This window comes from Patiria miniata, unplaced genomic scaffold, assembly GCF_015706575.1.
Source record: "Patiria miniata isolate m_02_andy unplaced genomic scaffold, ASM1570657v1 HiC_scaffold_28, whole genome shotgun sequence".
In the NCBI taxonomy this organism is placed as follows: Eukaryota; Metazoa; Echinodermata; class Asteroidea; order Valvatida; family Asterinidae; genus Patiria; species Patiria miniata.
In genome coordinates, this window is record NW_024037067.1 from 4,039,409 (window position 1) to 4,057,294 (window position 17,886).

Genomic DNA, 17,886 nt, shown 5'->3' on the forward strand with positions numbered 1-17,886 from the left:
CTGGAGATCAACATCTTCTACTCTGACATTCTGAAAATAGTTTCATTTGCGAATTGTTTTGTTTTCTAAGAGGCTCATGGTGCTTTTTTACGATCTTTAGGCAATTTAAAAATTAATACACCACGTTGATACCCGCAATTTTAGTATTTTTTTATTGATATGGTTAATCATCATCAAAATTCATCATAAAATGAAACTAACTAGGCTAAATATTTAGTAAGTATTATGTTGGGCAAAGAAATTGCTGGAACCTCCAAAACCTAAACTAACATACTGGTGCTTTATCAACTGAGCTATCTGGTCATATGTGTTTGAGGAATAGCTTAGTTGGTAGAATGCCAATACTGTATTCTGGAGGAACAAGGTTCATATCTCGCTCCAGTCAATTTCTTTGTCAATTATATTTTTTTAGTTTCTGTGGCTAATATTGCATTCGAATGTTTTGAGGTGGGCCGCAGCATTAATTTTGCATTAATATTATTTGCGATTATTTAGCAGTTTTCTAACTTCACTGCACTACTGCTTTGCCATGCGTTGTTATTTTGGGTTAAATGTATTAATCCCGATGTCAATTAATAAGCATGTTAATTTTGATTTGCCATTACTTTCATCATAAAAAAAAATGCATTATAACAATCCCAAATCGTTCACATTCTATTTCTTCGTTTCTATAGTAAAGGTTTAAAATGCTAAAAATAATCTACTTTTTTATTTCAACAAACAGTGTCCACATCACTTTTATTTTGTTGTTAAAAATATAGCGGTTGTTTTGATTTTGCTACTGAACATGCAGGGTTACATGAACATACATTTTTGGCACTATTGAGAAGTTAAGTATATTGGGTGGTGGAAAGAGTATTAAAATTATTTTAAAATTATTTTAAATGCTCAGTGGGACATTTTGAAAATGGAAACAACATGCTTCTGCACACTATCTCATACTTCATAGTATAGCAGAGCGACTTTTATTAAGGGAACAGTTATCAACTCTATGGATAGCAATATAACTATGGATTAAATTCCCTTTATGCTCCTATGTACACCATTATTTTGAAGGTTATAAGAAAAGACACCATAAGTTATCTTGCCTACTGTATTTATAAGCTAAGTTTGCATAACTAATGAGACAAAGCATAGTGTATACCACATACGAGAGGGTTTTATAAACTAAAATATGGATGCACTAACAATACAGCACCACTAAACAACCAGTCTGTTTCAGAAATTTGATTTCAACAAATCACCAAAAGCAACAAAAGGAAGAAGAGTACATCAAACCAGCAAGAAAAAGCAAAAGTTTCATACCAACTTCCAAGCATTTTAACTAAAAGCTATTTTTTTTTTCTATCTCTTGCAAGTATAGGGGAGAAATAAAGCTACATTTCTCTAACAGAATTTGAGCAACTGAAAAAGAAAAGAGATAATTTCATTCTTGTTTGGAAGATATCCATCCATGCTCGGAAAGAGCAAGGCCAAAATAAAAAAATATATATTCCCAGAATTACCAGTACGACCCCACTCAAGATCCTGTCCATCTAGGTTTGGCACAACAGTAGCTGATGATTTCAAAATAAACAAAAATATGAGCACACAGCTTGTAAATCCAAAAGCAAAGTAAAAAATAATATAAAAATGACGAAAATTGCAGTAATAAAATACACTGATCCATCTACAATCTGCGTACTAAAGTGTAAAACAATAAGAAAGACCGTAAAAATGAATATGATTTTACACTTTTTAAGGGGAAAACTGGGGTCTTAAAATTCTACAGCATGGTTTGGGTTGGGCAAGGGCTATGGGGGAAATGGACCAGGAAAAACAGTGATTCACAGGGTTCAACATTTATCTTTTCATATCATCTTGTTGAGCTAAATCACTCTCTTTTGGGGGAGTGTTGCAAGTTTTTTCACTTATTTGGCCTGTCAACGAAAGCATTACAGGCCACGATGAAAATTTGTCAATGGATCATGGAAATGATCATCTTGACTGTAAGAAATACATGTACGTATTCAAAAAGGCCAGCTTTATAAAAAATGTAGCACAATTTTGAGTACTTTATTTTTTATTGTAGTATCCCATTTGGCACATGTTTCTGTGATTTTCAATTTAAGTTCTCGATTGGATTTCATTTTACTCTCATGAGGGAAAGAAAATGTTGAATCCTAATTTGTTTTTGTGAAACACTGTTTGGGATCCGATGGGTGGACATACATGTAAACATTAAGAATATTTGCTGAATGAGCAGCCATGCATTGCGCAGTGATCTTGCAATGTTGCGCGGTGATCTGTGGCGTGTGACAAAATAATAAATCGCAATGAATGAAATGCTGCCGCATTTCACAAACAAAAAATGTGAAATGGTCCCCCATCTTATATGATTGTACTTTCTGTGAAAATTACTTAATTATTTATGTTTACTGCAGATGATAACAAATCATAAAAGATAAAGACTGGAATTATGAATATTCATCAGTTGCCTAACATGCTGTCTGATTGGCTGAAAGTTTTAGGACTCAATAACGGATTGGTTGAAAAGTTATCACTCCCATATCATACAACGAGAGAGAGTTTTAAGGGTATGGTATACAAAATGAAGAAATGATGTGTACAGGAGTTTTGATGTGGTTAGAATGAATAAGATGAGTGCAAACAAAATGACTTTAGAAATTAGTAAAAACTGGTGCTTTTCATGCAGTGCAACTCCAAAAAGTGAAAGGCCACACTGAACAAAAAAAGAAAAGCTTACTTATGCAGGGTGCAACAGTGGATCGGCTCTGCTGGTAGCCCTTGGCGCACCGGTTACATGTTAGTCCGGTCACGCCGTCTTTGCAGGGACACTGGCCTGTGGTCTGGTTGCAGACCGTGCCAGATGATCCCACAGGGTGGCAGTTACAAGCTGTGAAATAGAAAAGAGGAAACAATTTGATCAAGTACAAATAAAAGAAATATGATAACACTGTCATAATTCTATAACGATGACCCAATGACTCATCATAACTTACAGTATTTTGTCATGAATATTGAGATGCATTGTAAAATTCTTCAAGTTGAAATTATGTACATCTAGAATGTACTATCCTTAATACTGTATAACTGCCAAAAAAAAGGTTAGTAACCTCAAATTTTTTTCACTTTGCCTGCGTCATAAAGCTCTGCCCCGTATAATAACACTGATGTAGTTTTTTTTTAAGTAAAGCTTCTTTTCACTTAACTGAGGCAGGGCTTGCCAACAAAACACCACCCAGACAGACAGACTACTGCCCAAGACACACCCAGGGCGATATTGGCCATTTTGTTGCTCATCACAATGTACTAAACTCATTACCCGAAGCCGTACTAATACTGAGGGCCCTAATGACATATAAATGCGCAAGCTTTCTATTTGTGGCTAAAGACAACATTTTAGTTTCCGGAAAGACATTTTACGTACTTCGGTTGGGTGCCAACCTCTAAGGTGAAAAGGGCAATTCCCTAGGAGTCTAAGGAACAAGATTTTTGGGCGGTGTGTTATTCTTGGATTTTTTGTGTCTTATTTAAGCATGTGTGGAAAGACTTGTTTGTCACAGAAAAGCTGCTTTGAGATTTGAAACCTCTCCATGTATCTTCCCTGTACAGAACCCCATAAACCCATATTTAACCTTTTTTTTTAATAGAATTTGCATTTAGGGTAAATTTAACGGCAAAAGCAAACAGGATGTGAAAGGAGACTATGAAGGCCTGCAAATGGCTACATCCAAGTTTGAATATAACCTAGTTGGGTCCAAACCCCTTCCTCTACCTGCTTTTTTAAGTGACCACAATCACTCTTAGTTACTGGCTATGCTCCTACCCCATGTGGAATTGGGTAGTGTACATCCCAAAGTAGTACAGGCAGCCATGATAACTTGGCCTCCAAAATTCCATTGGCTATATGAGGGGCTCCCTCAACCTAAATCTGTCCATGACAACTTGACATAGATTTCTCTCCCTAAAAGAAGTTGTTCATGTACACGTACGCTGTAGATAAGAAAACTCTGCACCCTTTCATATCCGTATGATAACTTGGGGTGTGATACCCAAGTTGTAAACAAATTGAAGTGCCCCAGAGATGCTACGCCCTTGACACTGATACACATCTGCTTTTTGGAGGATGTGTGTAGCCATTTTATCATGTTTCCTTCAATTTAAATTTAGCTGAACTGATTTTCAGAGTCACATGCACTGGGAGTGTTGCCCAGTGGATACACATGTAGGTTTGTGACTCATGATCAGAGGGTCAGGGGTTCAAATCCAGTGGACGGTCATGCACTGTGTCCATAGGCAATCTGCTTTACACCTATTTGTCCCTCTCCACCCAGGAAGTATAAATGGGTGCCAGCATTAGTTAGGGGTAACCTTTGAGGGACTATAACATCCTATCCAGGGGAAATAGAAATACTCTCACTCATGTACTGCCAAAGAAACTAGAGATAAATGTCAGCCTTCTTAGCCATATTTACAGTAGAAGTCTTGAACAAAACACATTTTTTTCAGACACCATCCTTTTTATATATTTTTACCCGTTTTTAAATATTCTACTTAAGATTCTGTGAAAGTTGTGATAATTTCCCAGCTAAATCCTTAACTTCCCGGCTCAACCTTGGCACTTCCTATTGATACGTGGACTATAATTAAAGGCAGATGCAAATTGGCACTGATTGGGTAGACATGAGAAGCCTGAGTGAAATTGTATTGGTTGCTAAACACACTGATGAATGAGTCTGCCTTCCATGTCATCTGATTGGTTAACTTTTCGTGAAAAAGTACATGCCGAATGCAGAGCCCATTTGTGCATGGCTTGAATTAAAAATAAGCTGTCCTCCCTCCATCAGATCCATCAGATTTGCTGACAAGAACGACCAATAGGGGGCAGTCAGATCCCCACCTCTCCTCATAATATCCTGATGCATGCATGGTCAGTGACATTTTCTGTTCATCTTCAATCACTAATTTTGATAGACTAAAAACAGCTTACACGCCTGTCACAATTTCCCAGTCTCTCGGGAATGACACGTTAAGATTTCGGACCAAGGTCCTCAATTGTTTGCATTTACTCCTCAAAACCAGAAATAGAAATATTCAGTACTCAAAGGTACTTCAAAAATTTCCCCGCAGAAACTTGGAATTTTTTTTTCTCTGTGAACTTAAAAAAGACCTCTTCATCTTTCAAGTGGAAATAAAAATTCAGAACCATTCGCAAAAGAGGTCCCTTTTCAAAATTGCCTCCTCTTCAAAAAGCAGACTGAAAAACATGTTTACCAGACTATGTCTGACAAACTCCACACTACCCGAGTGTAGCATGATTCAGACATAGAATAAGAGGTGTGAGGCAATTTTTGCAAATCATGGTTGATGTATTTCTCTTGAGACAAATCTCCGGGCATACCCTGAGCCTCCAATCCTATAGTGCAGGGTCCATCCAATTGTTAGTGTCTGTTTTTTCTCTCACAAAAGACTTGGATAACAGGAAAATGTTGTGAGCTCGACAGAGTAATCTGATGATATTTAAAGAAACTGTCAGACTCTTAATCCTTTTAAGCTGCATCTTTTGAGTTTTGTCCCGAAAAAAAGACTAAAATTGCTATTTTTCTAGCAATACAAAAGTTATATTTACTTTTGAAATAGACATCGTCTGAAAAATAATTGGCCCACGTTTAGCTATTGAATGAATACTTTACTTATAGCAGCCCAAAAATAGATCCGTTTTTCATGGAGTAAGATGGTTCCCACCTCACAATCAGTATCGATAACTGTCTACCCGCAAGACGGATCTGTCGTTTCCCAAAACAAAAAGTAAAAAAAGTAAACCAAAGAGCATGAAAAAAACCCCAAACAAACAAATACACTGCAATGTCTCAATGAAAGACAATCCCCTTGCTAGTGAACTTCAGCTAAGACTGTCGTTTCCCCCCACCATAACTTTTCCACATTTAGAAAAAGGTGGTTTTTATTGCTTCAGTAAATGCTGTCAATTGCTACCAGGTTTTACTTTGGGACAGTTAGACCACTTCTCAAATTATTCTTGGCATATCGGATGCTAGTAGACACAGGTGACACAGTGGGGAATTCCTTTGCCTGCTGTTTGAAGCAGGATTCAGTTTCGTCGAATTTCAAAAAGGAAACAATTCTTTACAATGCCTCTGGTATTTTTTTCTTTCCATTCAATCAACTTCACAATGCACATTGCGCAAAAACATGGCCACTGCTGAACTACACCAATAAATTTTGGAGACTAAATCCATAAGTACCTGTAATACAGTGTATTTAATCCCTGATTACTCCATAAAACCATGAGGTGGTTTCAGGCAGTAGGCCTATACAGGGAGCAACAGGCAGGGCGCAGTTGTAGGCAGTATGGTTGTAGGCAGTATAGTTGTAGGCAGTATGGTTGTAGGCAGTATAGTTGTAGGCAGTATGGTTGTAGCCTGGCAGTATGGTTGTAGGCAACATGGTTGTAGGCAACATAGGCAACATGATTGTATGCAGTATGGTTGTAGGCAAGGACTAATTGGTTGAATTACAAAACAGACACTTACGTGTATGTTTTTTTCTTTCACACTCTACACTCAAAATCTTATCTTACATCTAAAAGTTTGGGCACTTCAAATGACAGCTCACTGGATACTCATTTTATTTTTTTTAGAAGACCATTAAAATGTCTAGTATTTGCCTCAAAATAGCTGTCTCTTTTTGAATTTCTTTCTTTCACAGGCATTTTCAAGTTATTATTCACTGGATTGTTTTTCAGTTGAAAGGTGCCAGTCCATTTATTGCCCAAGGGATTTTTGCGGGTATCAAATTGACTAATTTTATCAGACCTCGGAGACCAAGATAAAAGTTTGTAATCGTTTTATGGCTATTTTCCCCAGCTTTTTCTGATATTGAGCAGATGCGTATCAAATTAAGTATTTAAAACGTTTGGACATTTCCAGATGAAATGAATATCTACGAATTCGCTGCAGGGGAAAAATCTTGAAGACCTTTTTTTTTGGCAAAAAGTTTACTCCAAGGGCACAGTCATATGGCAGACTTTGTTTTGAATGTATTCTTTAGCTAATTCAATTTCCAAACTGTGGAAATGTTCAGACAAAGACATTTCATTGGCAGCTGCATGTTACTATGTGATCCATCATATTTGGCTTTAAAGGCCATCGGTTGCCATGCATGCTGTGCACTAAAAGGAAATGTTTCCCATCATTGATTGATTTTCAAAATACAAATATTAAACCCATATAAAAATTTGAATAGGTTTTTCACTTCAAGTTATTGCCTTAGGGCTCAGTACTGTCCAAACCTGCCCTGCCTGTTACTTCATGTACTGATCAGCACTGTATGGATTCATCAGGGAATAAATACAATGTAATACAATGTAATACAATGTAATACAATGTAAGACAATGTAATACAATGTAATACAATGTAATACAATGTAAGACAATGTAATGCAATGTAATACAATGTAATACAATGTAGTACAATGTAAGACAATGTACATGTAATACAATGTAATACAACGTAGTACAAATTCCAATGGGTTAACTCACAGGTATCACTAGTGAAACTATACCAAAAATGGCTGCCAACTACCACTGACCAAAACTTTTATTTCTCCTTCAAACTACATGAACTTATAGATCTTAACAGTTGGTTTCAAATCATGTTATATCTATTCATTATGAAACTTCAGTCAAAGTAAAACAAGAAACAAACCTCAGTTTAACAAGAACTTGAGAAAACTTCAATAGATCTCTTGAAAATCTGCTGACTATATCTGCTCAACATCATTGTCTAAATACCTCTTTATATATTCCACCAGAGACAGATGTGAGGCGTCAGAAACACTCTGGTAGGAAATTTATTTGCATCCAGATGAAAAGAAATATCAAATATCTGAGGCATCCCTGGGGTGAAATATGCAAGGGTTGATCCTGGGCAAGGAATGCAGGAAGAAAGTTCAGCAAACAGTCACTGTAAAAGTTCAGCAGGCTAGTAGTAAGCTAGCTAGCATTTTGGACCAAAGTTCCTGACAAATGAAAAATTGGAAATCTTGTACAAATAAGAAGACTGTGAGAAGACAGCACCGACAATGTTCATCTTGTCTTTGGGCCTCTGACATGAGCACCTTTGAGAAATCCTTGGTTTCTTCACCAGAAAGTATGAAACTAAAGAATAAATACAAAAATTAATAATCCATGTACATGTACCTGGGGTATGTTCAAATTGCTCGAGTTTTATTACATTAATAATAGGAAAAGAAGTCATGTTTCAAACAGAATTTTGGAGGAAGAAGTTTTCAACACACTGTCCCTAGTGGGGGCTCAAGGCAGGCAGTCAAGGGGCAAAACTACAGACAGTAAATTCTGGTCACGCTGCAGCTGTTCTCAACAGGCCCTGTGAACTTGCTAAAATATTCCCTCCACTGGGGGCAGTTGTTAAAATATTCCCTGCACTAGGGGAACGGTTGTGAAAAACACCTTGAGCGTGACGCAGTAAATTGGGGGTATAATTTGCCCGGTATTTGGCAGGTTTTTGACTGGCCTCCCATGTGTTTGTGCAGGGGTGAAGACTTCACAATGGAGAGTTGGAGACACTTAGAGAAAAGGTCTCCATCTTTGCAAATTGTTGTCTTTTGGATGGACCAAACTTTAGTGTAAATTTAACAGTTCATTTGAGCGAGTGTTAAAGTGACATGATTGATGTCATTCCATTGCATGGCATTGATTGATTACGCACATGCTGCAAATTTGAAGTGATAACTGGCTATTATTTAAAGCCTGCATTTTTTCAAGCTTAACCCTTAAGTAGTGTATGCTGAAGGGATAAAGAGTGTACAGAATTGTGTCCTTTTCAAATGTTAGAAACATTATTCAATTCTGTCAACGTAATTTTGGGCTGTAAGAATCTGTCATATTCTGCTACCTCAAAAACGTCTTGAATCAAAAGCACTATGATTCACTGATTCTCCAACATGCAAAGCTTTAAATCTTACTTTCTTGAGGGTTTATGCAGATATCAATTAATGAAGTTTTGTACAGGAATGTCAAATTGTTTGATTTTTTTGTTTTGTTTCCCACACAGAATGCAAAGACTTTAAAAACAGGTGTCCTCTCAAATGTGCTCTTTCACCTGGGAGAATAATTTTTTCTTTTGACTTTTTTAGCACTCTCGTGAGAACCACTAACAATTATGCCCACTGGCATTCCTTGGCTTCAGACACGGTTTGAGGCTTATGTCTGGTACCCAGGGGCAGTGGATGCGTCATACATCATACAATGGATCACCAGACCGAACACTGCTGACTAAAGTTGCATTTGACCTAGTACAAAGTCTAAACTTTGAAAGAAAAATGTACATGTACTTGCAATTCCCATGTACTTCTATGTGAACAATTGTTAAATGGGGGCTATATAAAAATAGATTGCTAAATCTTCAATAGAAGATAATTTATTTTTTCATTTAACAACAAAATCCACTCCTCCACCCCAGTTTACATGTATAGCCTGCAATTAATTCAACTGAGAAACAGGTTTTCGTGGATTGGCCGCCAGCCAGAATCTATAATTAGAGAACGCTGCTAATATGATAACATATTGCTGGCCGACTAACATGTAACCACAGTTGGTGTTTTGAACAAATTTCCAACACTAGTTACTCATTAAAATTCTACTTATCTATGCTGCCAGTACCAGTATCAGCCTGACTAACACGACTGATCACCACTTACGTGCAGTCTGAATGGGAAGTCATTTGAGTCACTTCCAGTAACTGCCATCTATAAACTCGGCCATATTCCCAAGTTAGCTTTCCACCTCTGTTTCTCATCTCCCTTATAATATTCCTGGACTTTTCGCCGCCCGGAGGGAGACACTTCAGAACATGCCGCTTTGAATAATCAATGTGGATGGGGACACTATGGGCAGATTGCTACTTTATCTTCAACGCATGAGTAGCATCATCCATCTGATGGCTACTGAAAGATTCTTCGTGAAAGCTTGCCAGGCATGACCTACTAACACGTGTCTCGCTATGTAGACAGATCCCGGTTAATATATTTTCCGAATATTCAGCTTCTTGCTTTTATAATGCTATGTCCTCAGGATATACTAGGAATCTGTGGGAGACCTCCCCCTCCCTTAAAAAAAAGGAACAAAGAACCCCCCTCACATAAAAAAACCAACAACAACACTGACGATGACAACAACAAACAACAAACTCCCAACTACATACTTTTGGGGAAATTTCGCACTGGAGCATTGAAAACGAATTTGGGATTTTGCCCTTCAACAACACGACTGTAGTACCCGCTGCTAAATGGTTAAAATGTCTACACAAGTAAGCAAGAGGTCTTGGGTTCGAGTCCACCCAGAGCAAGCTTGTGATTTTTTTTCTCACAACTAGTCAGTTTCCCTTTGTGTTTTTTTTTTAATAGAAAAAACACTAAATGTAATGTGCTTATAAAGTTACTTGCAAAGTGTAACAACCGTATTAAATTTACATCACCGTGCTGCAAATTCCATCAATCTAATTTCAAATTCTAAGAAATTTGGGTCACGCAAGGCATACTCACACACACAAAATGTGTCAGCTTCATTGAAATTCATAAGCTGTCCCAGGGCCCATGCATTATTCTCTTAAATATGAGCAAGTGTCATTTCTTCGAAGTAACAAGGGATTCCAGATGATTCTCTGAATAATAAATAGGGTTTTTTTTTAATCTAGGGTTCATCTGCAGCTTCGGTTTCAGGAAGGTTTAGGCCTGGAACTTTGAACCTAAATATAAGTCCATGTTTCACCTTTCAGAATATCAAATTATATACGTGAAGACAAACTTTAGCATATAATCCCCTTTGGTTGAACATTTAGATGAAAATTATTTTGAGGCGAGTTGACTGCCAAATCAAGAGACGAAGACGAATTTCGAGAGAAAAATAAAACCCACAGACTCCTCAAGTTACATGCACCCATTTTTCCATTCTTCTTCCACAGTAGCGCAGACTAAATCCAATGTACATGTTAGTGCCTGTTTTTTTTCTGACATTTTATTTTACTTTCTAGGAATGCTACCGTTATTGAATTAGGCCAAATATTGGATTCCTCCCAATTCCATTAACACTCCGCCAAATTCAATCAGCGACAAAGAAAGCAGATTTGGCTAAGTGCTCATTCAATTTAAGCAAAATACATTTTCACAGAATATATACATTTTTTTCACCTCAGATGTGGAGTCTGGCGTGTTATTGAATTATGCGATGAGTGACCAAGCAAACTTGATTATCTTTTAGCAGGGTTACGTTCAACTCAAGTGTGGCATTCAGGTCTGTCAACTCTAAGAAAAAAAATACTAAAAAAAGCACCTACTCTATCAATGTCATCAATATCATTTGAGAAATGCAAACATCATTCTACTTTATCAAATTAATCAATCAAGATTGATTTTTCTTTAACTGGAAAATTGTTCATATATTGATCTTTAAATAAAAAAGCTTTGTACAAAGGGTTTGTAAGAAAAACGTCTGGCCGACTTTTTGGCCCGAGGGAAAATAATTTCCCAAAGAAATTCTGTTGTTCAGGTTTCATGTATATGACTTTGTAGTGTTGATATTGTTCATTTTGGATCACTGAGTTTGAATGCGGTTTTCTGATTTTGTGTCACAATACATTATTGGATTTGTGTCAGTTGGAGAATGGGCTATTATCCCGGCGTTATGTATGGGGATTTTCATCTCGAAAAAGTGCGTAATGGTTGTATGTTTTGCAGGAAAAGAGTCAGGTGAATCAGAGGTCTTTGTGAGGCAACTAAGGTCAAGGAAAACACGTGTAATTCTTCTTTAGTGAGCAGTTGGAGTTCTTTCTCTGTGTTTCATCGGTAGAAGAAACAGGATTTGTACAAATTTTCTCTTTACTTGACTGCGCACCGGCTGAGAGGTACACCATAGTGCACACTGGCAATATTATCCATCAGTCAATGGATTGTTATTCTGGTTTTTCCTTTTCTTTTCAAATTTGTCGACTGGCAACTTTGGTGTTATTCAGACAACCCATTCATGGCACCATGCTAGGCGTCCGGATATTACATACAACTGCTTCATTTAACCACATGAAAAAAAAAGGCCGACATTAATACATGAAACGTTATGTATTTCGCAATGAATCTCAATAAAACTGTTTACAATGCTTTCTTTTCAGGCACTGTACTGGTTCATTTTGCAAGCTGGGAGATTCTTTAATTGAAATCAGTGTTTCCTGAAAACGTTAATATCAACCAAGAGTTTTGTTTAAGCTCGGAGAATTGAATTTCAGTGTTTCCTGAAAACATTAATAGCAACCAAGAGTTTTGTTTAAAATTCACACCCTCTCATACATAAGTTTGATTCAAAGGCTCAAAGAATGACACCACACATTGATGCAACATCTCCTGGAGTTTCAGATCCACTGGGAATTTGTACCCCAAAAAAATGAAACATGTTTGATTTGTTAAAGTAGCTGTGAGAATGGACCGCCTCAGTGACTTTCTCCCCACGAGTTCCGTTTGGCTTCCGCAATATTGACTCCTGAAAAAGTCCAAGTGTTTGTACCTTAGAAAATGCACAAGATTTCCTTAAATGAAACACTCTTGAACTGTTGAGCATAAATATATTTGCTTTGTTTTGTTCGTAATTTGTGGCATCAGCACCCCCTCCGTGATTCCCGCCCCACGAGACCTGTTTGGGTTTCACGCCCGGTTCTGCCCCATTTCAACATCCGTGCTTAGAAAGTTGGCACCAGGTTTGGCACCAGCAGAACCCCCTGCAGAGAGCACGAACAAAAAAAACCCCTTACCCCGAGTTAAGCAAGAGTTAGACTGCTGAGCGCTACCGAACGTCTGAAAAAGCAAACTTGGGGATGTGTGAAACTCCCTGACCATGAAATTCATATGTTTGCTGTGCAAACAACCACGGGAAGTGCAAATACGTGGAGTCATCTTTTGGAATGCTGTGTGGAGGTGGAACTGATTCAGCTACGGAGAAGTGACAACAGATTGACTTCACACACATACAATGACGCAAGAAGCACTACAATTTACTAAATTTTGTGCATTTTTAAGCAAAAACTGGTCTTACTTTAGATGCATTTTTTTTAAATTGGAGAGATGTTCTCTTGTTATGAAAGGGTGAAATCACTCCCTGAAATTGTAGATTAGAAATTTACTCTGTAAGACCGAAAAAAAATAATGAAAAGAGGGAGATTAACAAGGCGGCCTTTATAATTCAATCAAAAGACTGAATTTCCACTTTTGGGAATTACAGTAATTGTTTTGCCCTCCACTAAATTATTTTGAACTAGTAACTTGAATGACCAGAGGGGGGGGGGGGGGGGGGGATCCAGGGGGTTGCAGAGTGGGCACCCCCGGCAGTGACCAGTTTTAGAGCCCTTCTGCCCCCACGGCACACGATCCGCTCCCCCCCCCCCCCCATACAGGCAGTAACCTCTCTGGATCCGCCCTTGATGAATTGTGAGGACTTTTGATTACGTGCTTTCAAATGTAATTACACAGCTGTGAGTGGCACTGGTTTTCATAAATGCATCACTGACATTATTCACATCCGACTCCGAACTTTCATACTTGAAGTTAATTCGTTTAGTTGAATCACCTAAACAGTAGTGTTAGAGGTGCCAACAATGTGCCAAAATGCGACATCGGTTAATTACCCATGTTCAAACATTCTGCGATTCCGAAAGTAAATCTTATCAAAACTAGTTTACCTTATTGAAATCGACTTCCTCTTATTCTCAATGTTAAATTAAGAGCGGGAAACGATATTCACATCCGACTCCAAACTTTCATACTTGAAGTTAATTTGTTTAGTTGAATCACCTTCCCAGTAATGCTTGAGGTGCCAACAATGTGCCAAAATGCCACATCGGTTAATTACCCATGTTCAAACATTCTGTAATTCCGAAAGTAAATCTTATCAAAACTAGTTTATCTTATTGAAATCGACTTCCTCTTATTCTCAATGTTAAATTAAGAGCGGAAAACGAGAAGTCAGCAAAACTCCCACGAGATCTGAAGATCAGTCATCTTTCGACCTTAAAAAAAGTACAGCATTCCCATACTTTCAGAGGAATCAATTAGAGAGAATAATTTGTTGTTTTAGGGGAGGGGAAGAGGTAATGTTCTGCTAATCTTTGCTGACGAGTGAAATGTAATTAGTTTCGATGAGTGGGAGCTAGGAAGTACGCAAGCCAACAATTCTGAAATGTTCCAGATTTTGGAAAAGTTTTAAGATGGGGATGGGAAGGGGGAGGGGGCTTGTTGCCGCCTATAACAAGATGGCTTTCAGATGAAGTACAATTTTATGCTTAACTGCATTTCATTCCCACAGAGCTTTCCGTATTAAAGTTTAATTAAAATTAATTGTTACAGAGGAATGGGTGGCTTTTTTTTTATTGCCCCACATGGTCAAGTTACAGAATAATTGGCATATGATTGTGAACTCAACACAATGAGTTTTTTTTTTTGGGGGGGGGGTGAGAAATTTGTGAATACTTGAATAACTAGCTCCAGGAAAGGTAGTATAAGTCTGGACCTTTCTCACTGACTCAACTTCTGAAAGACTTTTCTATTTGAAGAAAAGAAATGGCCTGAACGGTACATCATACATGCAGCCAAGATATATTTGATGATGAAAGCATGGTCAATCTGACAGAGGGGAAAAAAAATGATCGAACGCTCAGATCATTCTCTTAAAAAACAAATCAAAATCTTAATCCCCCATTCTCTCATCGTTCAAGTGTCATGACATGAGCTTCTTGTGTGATCTCGATTCCTTTCTCTTTGCCCAAGGATTGTAGTAAATATAAGGCCTCTGGAGGAATTCCTGAGTATCTCTGGCAGGCAAAACCTCTAGGGGAAGTTGTGTGCGGTCCCTTCAAAGAGAGACTCCTTCAAAGAGAGACCACTTGGGAGGGCAGGCTATTTGCATGATACAATTGAGCTCTGTGTACAGGTAGATCTGTTAACTTCTGTTCCTGGTGTAGGCCTGTACTTAACACATGGGCAATCCACGCTTCAGGTACATGCCAAGTTCAGTTGTCAGATATTGCTCCAAGTTTGGGCTGTTTGGGACATGAACATGCCTATTAAAAAACATCCCCACCAGCACCGTCACCGTCACCAGCTTCGGGCATGGGGGGGGGGGACAGTGCAAGCTTTGGGGGCACACCACAATCGTAGATATTCTTTAGGTTTATGGTTTTTGCCGATTGTGGGGGGGGGGGGGCTGTCTGCCCCCCCCCCCCCCCCCACTTTGCAACAGGCCTGATCCCCACACCGGATCACACAGGTGGTTACAGTATCTTTTTCCCCTGTACTGTGCGTGGTTCAATGCATGTGGTGTGTTACGTGTTGGTGATTGTGTGCCCTTTAGTCCCTTCCTTGGATACAAACAGACACTGCCATGGGTTAAGCTAGTAAATTACACTGCAATTGCAAGAAAATGAAGATATATTTATCGTTTTAACACTGTTCATTTCTCATTGAAACCTAAGAGACAGCTTGCTGTTAATTTTTGATAATCAATTATATATTTTTCTGCAGTCATATTTTGGAAATGCCTCGCGTGTCAAAATCCTGATTGAACTTGTAAAGGAAACAAGGTACACATGTTTTCTGTTTATTCTCATTAGCTTCTGGAGTGTAACCAGTTAATTAGATCCTGCACCTTCTTCTTGTTTGCGAAACCGAGAGACGTGAACTTTTATAGGATCTCTTTTTCAGGTAATTTGCTAGGTAGGAAATGATAGCAATGTGGTGTCGGGCATTAACATGCATCCCCTCCTGTTTGGCACTCATTCAAGAAGTCAGACACCTGCAACCAAGACGCTATATATGTACACACGTAGGAACCATTTCCTATGCAAAAGGTCAAGACTGTCACTAAAGTACAGTCTTTTATCAATTTCTAGCTGCGGGACTGCAGCTCAACAAATCATCATGTCTCTCCGTTAGTCCGTTAGTTAGTAACAACGTTGACACTGTCTATTACTCCTACATATTTTGACCAATTTCAACCAGACTTTGTCAAAAGTATCAGTAGCCCACCCCAACATGTCCCATGACCAAACTGTTTTTTTTTTACTCAAAAAATTACTCCTTCCAGAAATTACAAGGCACAATCACGTGACTCATGCATGAACACGAATTTGTTGGCCCGCAGCTTGCGAGATACCGGTATTTCCAATCAAGCTTGTTACAGTAAAATGCACATGTACTGATGCAAAAGCAAAGTGGATGAATGATTACATTTGTACGGCAATGTCTTAGATCTGCTTGAACTCAAAAGAAACACTTGTTAACAACAACAAAACATTTTGGGGCCACTTTTTCAGAAAATGTACCCACTTTGCCCCCTTCCCGGGTCCAATAGCTGGATACACCAAATGTTGCCAAAAATGTATTCAATATTTATCTACATTATGGGTGCTGTCAATGTTGAAAGCATATATAACTAGTGTAATAAGTTCCCTTTTCTTAACTGGCGTGATGCTTGATAAATCTTCATGGTTTGACATACAAAAAAAAAATTGACAGAGATATGAAAAATGTAAAATTAAGGTTCTGGGCTCCGTGCGCGAGGAATTAAGAGCCCTCTATCTGTGACACACTGTGTGCACATACAGCACAAAAAAATGACTTTATAAAATTCTGAATGTGCACTTAGTCACAGCATCTCGCACAAGCATCAGGAGTTTGGAAATGCGTTTGACTGTCGCTCCGAGTGGTCTCCCCCAACTCTCCCTTTGTAACCGTTGAGGGGGTACTTGTGCACGGACCCCATACAGCATGGTATGACTATGATGTCACAACTAGTCAGTGCAACCCATGGGACTTGTTTTTTTCAAAACTACATCAAGGCTTCCCTGAAGGGATTAATTTATCAGTTATCATCCAACTTTCATGACAGATGATTGGTATGGATTTCCCCAAGGGTGTTATTCGTAATGATGGAATTTTGCTAATCTGTTTCGAATAATTACCCAGTGGAAGTCAACTTAATGCCTACATGATATAACTTGTGGATATAAAGAATTAAATCAGTTTTTTTTTCAGCAAGCAGAGTAATAGAAGTTTCCTTTAATTGACCTTGACAGATGGGGGATTAAACTTGAATGATAAATTGTTAGCGACACTTTCATGTTGTTGATTAAAATGTTCCTAGAAATAAAAGTAACCAGGTCATCTTTTGCATCTGGAAGTGAGTCAGACTGAAACATGGCATTCATTAATAACAAGTCTTGTGATGAACTGTGAAGCAGTTATTTCAAAACCGTTCTGACAGCTGGAAAAACATTTCAGACCTTTGTGGTAGAAAACTTGCAGATAACATCAATTAGTTTGAGAAAAACGAGTGCTACTGCTACTCAAGGTTAGCTTTCATTAAGAAAGGTCATTTACTTCAAGTGCGTTGGGTCGGGTTGGGGAATAACAAAATTGAAACAAAATCAAAGTACTTTTTTCCGGAAGTGTAGGCCTACCAAAAAAGCCCCAAAAGTTAGGCCAGTTCAAGGGCAGGCTGACCGGAGAGTATTTGTGCCCTGTGTGTATACCCCCCCCCCCCCCCCCCACTGGCTACTTCTAATGCAAGCAAGCAAGGTACACACCCACCCACAAAACACTCCCAGTTGGGGGTGTCAGGATTACCCCAAACCTGCAAAAACTTGGGTTTTGGGCACAAGGTGATGAAATGTACGTAAATGCTGTCAGCACTGGCCTGTAGTAAATAGAGTTTGAAAAATTAGTGCAGCGTCCTTTAACCTTTAAAGGGAATATACATCATTTGCTTTTGCTGTAATTTTCAGAAATGGGTGGAATTGGGGGGTTGGAAA

General features: G+C 38.4%; 1 protein-coding gene across 1 annotated transcript in view; it reads right to left on the reverse strand.

The window, feature by feature from the left end:
* LOC119735067 (netrin-1-like) overlaps positions 1 to 17,886 on the reverse strand; it is a 45,665-nt gene that overhangs the window by 982 nt on the left and 26,797 nt on the right. The window contains exons 3-4 of the mRNA XM_038208759.1: positions 2,747 to 2,896; positions 1,506 to 1,556 (exon numbers count right to left, since the gene is read on the reverse strand). Coding sequence (XP_038064687.1) covers positions 1,506 to 1,556; positions 2,747 to 2,896 — 201 coding nt within the window. The remainder of the gene's footprint in view (positions 1 to 1,505; positions 1,557 to 2,746; positions 2,897 to 17,886) is intronic.